This window comes from Plectropomus leopardus, chromosome 15 (assembly GCF_008729295.1).
Source record: "Plectropomus leopardus isolate mb chromosome 15, YSFRI_Pleo_2.0, whole genome shotgun sequence".
Taxonomy (NCBI): domain Eukaryota; kingdom Metazoa; phylum Chordata; class Actinopteri; order Perciformes; family Serranidae; genus Plectropomus; species Plectropomus leopardus.
In genome coordinates this window covers 8501916-8511112 of record NC_056477.1, presented here as the reverse complement: position 1 = coordinate 8511112, position 9197 = coordinate 8501916, and the positions used below count along the sequence as shown (strand labels likewise).

Genomic DNA, 9197 nt, shown 5'->3' with positions numbered 1-9197 from the left:
ACCACACAGCAGAGAGATCAGTGCATATACACACAGGCTTAAAAATGCTTCATCATATCGCTTCAACATCCGACGGAAACACATTCGGTAACATTCTTCTAGGAGCCCAGCGACAGACCTACGACGAGTAGAAAATAAAAATCCAACTTTTCACTGTCAAAAGTGTTCAAACATCCCCACCCCACCGCCCGCCCCAATGCAAAAACCACAACTTAAAGGTTTAAGACAAAATCAAATTTCATGCATTTTTTTCCATAGTCGTGAGAATAATATTCAGTTTTTCAACAGACCGCACCCTGGAGTAGTATTCACAAAGAAAAGAAAAAGGAAAGCCTGTTGTCAAATATTTGATCAATTACAATGTGTACAGTAATACAGCAAATTCACATTTTTATTTTAAAATATACAGGTTTGGACGTCATGCAACAACAGCAGGTCCCATTACAAAAAAGTAACAAAATAATAATAATAATAATAATAATAATAATAAGAGTTTCTGTGCAAAAAAAAAAAATGTAACGGACTTAAGTTCTAAAACTATAGCAGAACAATATACAACAACCTTAAATTAAATACCTTTCCAACAAGAGATGTTTTAAAGACTGCCAGCTAGATTTAAGAAAAAATTCTATTAATAACAATAATAATAATTATTATAATAATTTGTAAAGGTCTTTTCATTTTTAGAAAATACTTCAAATTGATTGGAAGTGAAAAAAGGAGGCTGTGCATTGCATGAGTGCCATCAGTTTGTCTGTCAGTCAGTCAGCTTTACCCTGAACACACAACACCAAAGAGCTTAACAAGAGAAGCGGGGAGCGCTTCGCCAACGACACCTCCATGCCAGTAGAAAATAAAATTAATACACACAAAACACACTCACACACACTCACGCACGTCAGGTGAAATTTTTGCCAGAGTAGTGCAGTATCACGCACACACACACTTCTTCAAACCGTGTGTGTGTGGTGGTGATCACAGTACCCGTTTAGTGTATTGTAATGCTTTTTCACTTCAGTGTGTTCGACCTGAACTCCTGCAGTGGTATTTGCTGTCTGTGGAACTGGGACCGATACGCTGGCCAGCGCCGGAGTGTTGTGTCTGAGATGAAACACAAACAGAGTGAAAACTCTTCGAGAAGGCGAGACATTCTCACTGGGATCCACGTCCTCAGACGCAACAAAAACCATCAAACAGAACTTATGCCAGATAAAAATAAAGAGATCCGAATAAAATAGATAAAACAAAATTACCCCAAACAGCAACAAAAAAAAACAACTCAGTAGTAACATTTTCATGTGCTATTAAAGTGCAATTGAATGAGATTTTGCGACACATTAGAACATGACTTGAACCCCAAATATCAAACTCTGCCACCTCCCTTTCACCTCCCCATGCCTCTCTGCCCCTCTGTCACTCTCCGCTCTCTTTCCCTTTATCAAACAGTCTGTTTCTACTTCCACAGTTCCTGGGAGCTGTCCTCAATCGCCCAATCCCTGACATTGGGCAGCGCCAGCGGTTCGCTCTTCACTGACAGCGAGTTGACCAGTTCGCAATGGAACTTGCGAATGTGTCGGTAGAGGTCCCCGGACTGCGTGAAGCGCCGCTCGCACCACTTACAAGCATGCGGCTTCTCACGCGTGTGCACCACTGCGTGGCGGCTGAGGTTGTGTGAGTACTGGAAGCTCTTGCCGCAGGTGGTGCAGGTGTAGGGTTTCTCACCGGAGTGTGTCCGCTCGTGGCGCTTCAGCGTGTACATGCAGGAGAAGGTCTTGCTGCAGATGGTGCAGGTGGGCACGTTGACGTCCCCGGCGGGCTTGGAGCGGATGCCCTCCTGCTCCCTGAAGTGGGAGCTGAGGTGAAGCTGGAGGATGTGCGGGGAGGGGAATACCTTGTTACACAGCGGGCACATGAAGATCTGGGTGTGTTGCGCTGAGAGCATGTTGGAGACGTAGGGCAGCAGGGAATTATCCATGCTGGCCGCCTCGGCCTGGGCGCGCTCATTTTCACCCCCCAGTATGTCCTCGTCGTCTGCCGTGGCCGAAGGCTTCTCCTCACGCTCCAGCTCCGAGGCCAGAGAGGCCTCTCGTAGAGCGGACAGGTGCGCTTCCAGGCCGAGCCTCCTCTGGGCCGACAGAGGCCCTCCGACCCCGTGGTGGGTCAGGCCCCCATTGGCGCTGGGAACCGTGGCCTTGGTGATGCCGCTGTGCTCCATTTCATAGTCCCCACCTCCCAGCTCCTCTTCCTCGTCCGAAGCCACACCCCTCTCCACCTTCACCCTCACAGCCAATGGGCTCTGGAGGCTGTCTGGTGTGGCTGCTCCGCTGAAATAGGACTGGTGGTGGTTACTGTGGTTGCTACCGGCGATCGGCTTGACTGACAGGTCCAGGACGCAGTCAGCCGCATCATTCGACACCCTCCTGCCCCTGTGCCCTCCACGAGAGCTCACGGAGCGGTGGGATCTCTGTGAGAGGGATCCGGTGGAGCTGGTGGGGCTGCCTGCCGGGGAAAGCAGCTTCCCTCCCTCCCCCAGCGCCTCCCCACCCTGCATCTCCGCCTCGCCGTGCGGGCTTGTTGTAGCCATGGCTGGCGTCCCTGGTCTGTCTGCAGACGGCAGCCTCAGCCACAGCGGTCCTCCCTCGCCCTTCCCCTCCTCCTCTTCATCACTGTGCAGCAGGTCGGCAGTCGCAGGCCGGCCCGTAGACCCATCTGATAGACTGTCGGCCTTATCGGAGCAGCTGGAGCCACCGTCCTCTTCTCTGCGCGTGCTGTCTGCCTCCGCCGTGGCCTTCTGCTTCAAACGTTTCTTACACACCTTGACAATGTCATACATGTGCAAGTAGCTGGCCGCTGCCAGCACATCCTCTACGGGAAGGTCCTGGAACTGCAGCTTGCCCTCGTACATGAACTCCAGGAGCAGGGAAAAGGCCGGGGCTGTGACAATGTCGCTGTTGAGGTGCACCACGTCTCGCTTGTCCAGCTGGTCCTTGTAGAAGAGGTGAAAGTACATGCTGCAGGAGGCCAACACGGCACGGTGGGCCCGGAACTGGGCATCGCCCACCAGCACCGTGGAGTCACACAGGAAGCCCTGGTGCCGCTGCTCGCTCAGACACTGGAGTAAATGTCTGCTGTGATCTGGGAACTCCATCTTGCCGTCCTCATAACCTGCAGCCACACAGAGACACAGAGGGAGAAACAATGTTAGATACATCTGATAAAGAGCTCTGATTTTACACTTAATGTGACTTTTTAAAATGAAATTTAAATGAAATGTTAAAATTAGAAATTTGTTCATTTTCATTGTTCAAAATTTGTCCAGGGAACATAAATCAATACACAAGAAAAAAGGGAACCAAGAATTGTAGATGAAAAACAAAATCTGCAAAGGAAAATTTAAATCCCAAGAGGACAGGAACAATGAGATTTTAACGAGAAGCACATTCAATATAAGTTTTAAAATTAAATATGTGATAAGACATTTAAGTTAAGTGTAGAGATCATGACACCGTTCTTATCGTCACTCAGGTTTTTCTGTTAATTACGCAATTTCTGCAAACAAAATTATCTCAAGGCCAATTAAAAAAAAATAAATTAAAAACCGAGAGACGCAAGAAAGAGGAGACAAATGCCAAAAACACATATGGTATGTGATGCTGAAAACAAACTACAGAGAAGAGGACGAACGAGCGGAAAAACACACATCAGGAGAAGATAGGTCAGTAAAAACAGGAAGACAGTGAAGCAGAAAAAGAAACACTTTTTAAAACATAGAAAGTATATTAAAATGTGACAAAAAATGCATCGCAGATACCACATATATTTAGAATCCGTTTCGAATTTTTTTAGAGGTAATAACCTATGCACAGCCATGATTTTTTAACTTACACTCTTAACATCAACAGAAAATATCTCTGCTCTAATTCAAAAACACGAAGCAGGTAGATGTAAAGTCATGCATTTATCCAACGACGTCAAATACTGATGTTATTTCTATTATTATTTACTTTCTCTAAAATAGATTAAAATGGGGCCAAAAAAGAAAAAAAAGAATAGTTACAATCAAAACAGAATAACAGCAATTAAAGAATAATCACTAAGTCTTTACCCACAGACAGACTTAATCTCAGGTAAACCAGCAGCGACAGATTCTTCTACTCTGTCTCTCCGTTCTCTCTCTGTATCTCTCTAACTCCTCTGCCTGCACTCCTGGATTGTCGCTGCTCCTACGCTGGTTATTTTTATTAACCCACTTTGGCCTGGCCTGGCACAGCCCTTTTAGGTAACCGGCTTTCAGCTGCACACACTGTCCTCACGTACACACTAAACACACACACACACACTTAGTACCAGCCTACCTACCAACCACCTCCACAGGCTAAGTCGAGCAGGAAAACTGGCCAATTGAAATAGCACTGTTGAAAACAAAACAGCTTGTCCCTCGTTTAACCTGCGAGCACCGGCTTTAGCAGTAAGATTAGACAAGAGGGGGAAAAAAAAAAACTTGCAGCGACGCTCTTCAGGTGTCCTTTGGAAAAAAGAGTCAAATTTAAAATAAATGAACTAAATTGACAGAAGGCGATAACGAGGCTGAAATCTTTACAATCATTAAGTCCCACCTGTTAACCAAGTCGATTTGTCCTGCCTGAGAAAATACATCGGTCCCGCTCTGCACTGTGTTAACCAAAGCAGTTAAATCACCTCATTTGAATGAAGCTAAACCAAGAATGTCACTGTGTGTGTGAGACTGTGTGTGTATGTGTGTGTGCTCGCCCTGCGGCTCGTTCAGACTGCTTTTAATGAGGGGGCTTACGGGGACAAGGGTGTACCACCTCCCACCTCATCCCCCCATCCCCCCCTCCGTCCAGCCAAACCCCTCTGCCACCTCCTCCTTCCATACACACACACACACACACCATCCGTCACTCACACACCCATCCGAATCTTACAAGAAGAACCAAGCACATCCGCCCCATAGTAGAAACTGCCCTTTTCCTCAACCCCCAACCACCCTCCGCCCACCACCACCCAGAAGAGAAGATTTACAATACAATCACTGTAAGTGCCCTGCTCGTCACAGCATCAATCCTAATCCTTAAAGATGGCTAAAAATAAAGACGGCGGTGGCGGCGGTGGGGAGGGAGCCGTCAGCGGAGGCTCAGGAGGGCAGCAGCCCGTCACCCGGCCCGCCCGGCCCCGGCCAGTTAGCTCAGGCAGGGGTCTGAGAGAGACACAGAGGGGCAGGGAGGGAGAGGGTGAGGGAGAGAGGCTGGGACGGCCAGGGAGGGAGGCTTACCCACATCTGATCCAGCTGACGGGGGCCATATGGCAGCTGCTAGCCAGATAAAGAGATTAAGACTAGGAGGGAGTGCGATTACAGCTGTCTAGCCAATTCAGGCAGCTCAAATCTGCAACTTCTAAATTAGTCTCCTCTACTCCAGCCGTCAGGAGGGGGAAAAAAAAGACAGCACATGCTTTCAAGTAATTTTTACAGCGAGTTAGATTTAACTGAAAGGAAAAAACAGATTACATGATTAGGATTAAATACCGGCTTGACATTTTTTTTATTAGCTTATTAAATAAAAATGATATTAATTTTATTTGCTCAAATTTAAACCAATTTTTTAAAAAGACTAAATTATGTTTTTTTCATAATATTCTTTTTTTTATTAAACATAAAAAAACATTACTTTCATTTGCAATTATACTAAACTAACTGGAAAAACAATCTTGGTTTAAAATGTTCTCCCACTTGTAACTTTGCTGTCAATTAATTAGCGTCTGAACAAAATGCCTGTCAACACTAAAAACAAAATGCAAAAGCTGGATTTTTAAATGCGGCTCTCTCTAGACTACAAAACACAGCAGAGTTCCCGGACTGCAATTACACCTCAGACAGGCAGCACCAACACGAGTTTACTACTCACCAGTAGCTTCACACACAGCGCTCACACTGGTTTGACACACCGGAGATCCCCACAACAAAACAAAATAACTACTCCACTACCCCCGGACGCTCACACACACATGCACACACACACAAAACGATACCTGCAGCAGTATGCATCAACTTGATTAACTCCACTGTAGCAGAATAGCTGGGCTCTCTGGCTGGGAATGGCTGTGTGTGTATCTCTCTCTCTTTCTCTCTCTCTCTTTCTTTCTTGCTCTTTCTCTTCCTCGCTCGCTCTCTCTGAATCAATGAGTGGGTAGAAGAGGAGAGAAGAAGAAGAGGGAGGCAGGCAAAAAAAAACACGCTGTTCAAACTGCGAGGGACAGATGCAAAGTGGAGGAGATGTTGGAGGGGGAACGAGATACCACCTCCCTCCTCCTCCTCCTCCTAACTGGCGCTGATCGGCAGCCACAAACACACACACACACACACACACACACACACACACATACACAGCACTAACTCTCCCAGGCTGCCGCTGAGACTCACAATAAAGGACTGGGGAGGGGTGGAGGCGGTGGAGGGATGGAGGAGGAGGAGGTGGGGTGGATGGCAGCCTGTCAGCTGCTCTGACATCATCCTCAGATGGAGATGCTACCTCCAGCTGTGCTCTTTCTACAGCCATATGCTGCCTCCTCTACACTCCTGCCACCAGACTCCTCTTTCATTCTACCAACACCAACACCACGCAACTTTGTCTCTCTTTCTCCCCCTTTTTCTCTCTGGGAAAAAAAAAACACGGGTGTACAAAATGCAGTGATGATTTTGGAGTTTACACAGCAAATCATGCAGCCACAACTGCAACCAAAACTATCAAGGGAAAGCAAAGTTTGCAGAATAAATACAGAGGTTCTGTGCAAAAAAAAAACTTTTTTTCCTAATTTTTGAACACTCCTCTGTCTTTCTTTCCTTCTCATAAACAAAGGCCAGCACAGCACATTTGCAACTGACAGACGCACGCAGCTGATATTGTTTTCCACTTCTTTACGGTTCAGCGCCGCTGCCTCGTCTTGTATTCATTCATTCACTCATTCATTCATCCATCTATCTATCCATCCTCCCCCCTCCTCCTCCTCCTTGCTCGGACTATTCGGACAGGAACAAAAATTGAAAAACAATGAGAGCAAGTCATAAAGAAAGAACCTAATGAGTGCAAATCCCGAACAAAAGACATACAAGCCTTTAATAAACCGCGGAGAAACTTATTACAACAGCTTTATTTCGCTTTCGTTTTAGTGAAAGTCTGCAGGTTGGGAGCGCGTGAATTCCCAGTAATTTAATATACGCATATAGCGCAAAAGTACTTTTGGTTTCCATTTAAATTATACAAATTAACATATTAATGAAGTTTTAAATATAGCATGCGTGTGTATTAAATTATTGAAACAAAACACATGTGCAGGTACATAAATGTGGTGCTAAATTATTTAAGTATTATTTTCTTTTAGTTTTATAATTTGTAATGATAAGCAGCACGTACGACATTTAATTGCAAACACCTCTGGGTAATCCAAGTAAACTTTTCCCGAAAGTTCTCCAATAAAGCGACACTTTTTTTTAACAAAAGCACTTAAAATAGTTTTATCGGTGTTAAAATATTGTCGACTTTAACTTCTACAATCTTTAATAAGCTTGTGCAATAATTCGGCTTTCAAAGTCTGACGCATTAAATTATCCGAGTTAAACTTTAACTAACTTCACCACTGGAGTTTGACTTAACATCTTTGATTACACTGTTAGAAAGTGTCGCTGCACAATTTCTTTTTTTCCTTTTCACTTTGACACAATTTACCGCAATGACAGCGCTTTTTTAAACACTTGTGCAAAGACAAGTCCGCAACGCGATAATCAGTTTGATGTAAATTACACCAAAAATGCACGTTAAGTTAATTTAAGCAGCACAGCTGGTGTTTGTACGCGTGTTAATTTGCATAAAAAAGTCAAAGTAGTGCTGAGGTAGTGTTGTGGGGTTGTTGGCGAACAAATTAACAAGATAATTAATTTCTCAAGAGGAGACATAAAAAGAAACACAGAAAGACAGAGACACAGTGACCCACGCAGCTAGCTATAGCCCGATCATTGCTAACAAAAGTAAAGCGAAGAGGCTACAATATTGAGCTATTTACAGTTGTGTTGAAGGCCCCGGTGGTATGACAACAGCTGCTAAAACAACGAGGAGGGAGAGCTAACATAGCAACTATTAAAGCGAGGAGACAACACAGTAATGCTAAGGAAGGTTTAGCTACTTTTTCCCCTCCGTAACCCACCCTCTCTCTCCTGAGCCTCCTTTAATCGGACTCCGGTATTAAGACACTTACAGACAACACGGTCCGACGTCTTCCTCCGTCAAATCCTCCTTTTTCCCCAAAACTAGATTGACTTTGGACTAATTTCCATAACAGGCTGCCGAAGGGGCGAGCAGGCGGAGGGGACGGGGAGTCTAGCACTCTGCGGCGGCCAGATGTTTCCGAGCTGTTGCTGCTCAACTCGGGCTGGGAGAGGAGGCGAGTTGACTGGCACGGCGCGGAAGCCAATGGAGCCGGCGAGGAGGAAAGTGAAGGCAAATTGGAAGCGGCCCTCCGACAGAGGAGAGGGAGGGATATGTCTTCTTCTCTCGTCGGCGTAGGTTGACACCAGGCAACAACAACAGCGGCAGCACACAACACAGAGAAGGCAGGGGGAAGAAGAAGAAGAAGAAGAAGAAGAAGCTGGGCCAAACCAACTGGTTCTGCGAGTCAGTCAGTGAGGCGGACTGGCGCAGCGCAGAGCGAGAGAGTGGAGAGCGGCGCGGTGCGGCATGGGTACTGTAGTCTAACTAGAGCAAGGGGGTGGGGGGTGGGGGGGGGGGGGGAGGGGGAGCTAATGTGAGCAGGTGCACCACCTTGACAGGGTAAAAAAAAATGGTTAATGCTTAATGTTGCATTGTTGGAATAATAACAGCTTTCTGTTTGACTATGTGCTGCTGGCAACAAATATTAGGTGTTAATCAAAGACACAAAACAGGTGCACCACTTCCAGAGATACAAAAATAAATAAATAATAGCCCACACAAATAAAAATAGATAAATAAATAAATGTTTACCACTGTTTGCAGTGGTGGAAAGTAACTACCGTAAAACTTCAATCAATAGCTCAGGCTATAATTTGCTTATACCGCTGAACTTAACAGGCTTATATTTGGGACAGTCATCTATATGGGACCCCAGTTTTTTTTTTTTTTTGTATTGTTGGAATAATAGCAGCTTTC

The 9197-nt window shown here is 45.5% G+C and overlaps 1 protein-coding gene across 3 annotated transcripts; it reads right to left on the bottom strand.

Annotated features, from left to right (window-relative positions):
- Positions 1-646: 646 nt before the first annotated feature.
- On the bottom strand, positions 647-8708 carry zbtb18 (zinc finger and BTB domain containing 18). Of its 3 annotated transcripts, none has more exons than XM_042502764.1 (2): positions 8269-8708; positions 647-3165 (listed from the first exon to the last, which is right to left on the bottom strand). In XM_042502764.1, exon 2 carries the CDS (start codon positions 3146-3148, stop codon positions 1454-1456), a length of 1695 nt encoding a protein of 564 aa, XP_042358698.1. In that variant the 5' UTR covers positions 3149-3165; positions 8269-8708; the 3' UTR covers positions 647-1453. The 3 variants fall into 3 exon arrangements, with proteins under 3 accessions (XP_042358698.1, XP_042358697.1, XP_042358696.1); XM_042502763.1 differs by lacking the exon at positions 8269-8708 and adding an exon at positions 6049-6333; XM_042502762.1 differs by lacking the exon at positions 8269-8708 and adding an exon at positions 4617-4830.
- Between the last annotated feature and the right edge of the window lie 489 nt (positions 8709-9197).

Coding starts and splice junctions, on each gene's coding strand:
- zbtb18 (XM_042502762.1), bottom strand. CDS start 4,656: ATGTATTTTCTCAGGCAGGACAAATCGACTTGGTTAACAG. Junction 3,166..4,616: donor CAAATCGACTTGGTTAACAG/GTGGGACTTAAT, acceptor GTGTGGCTGCAG/GTTATGAGGACGGCAAGATG.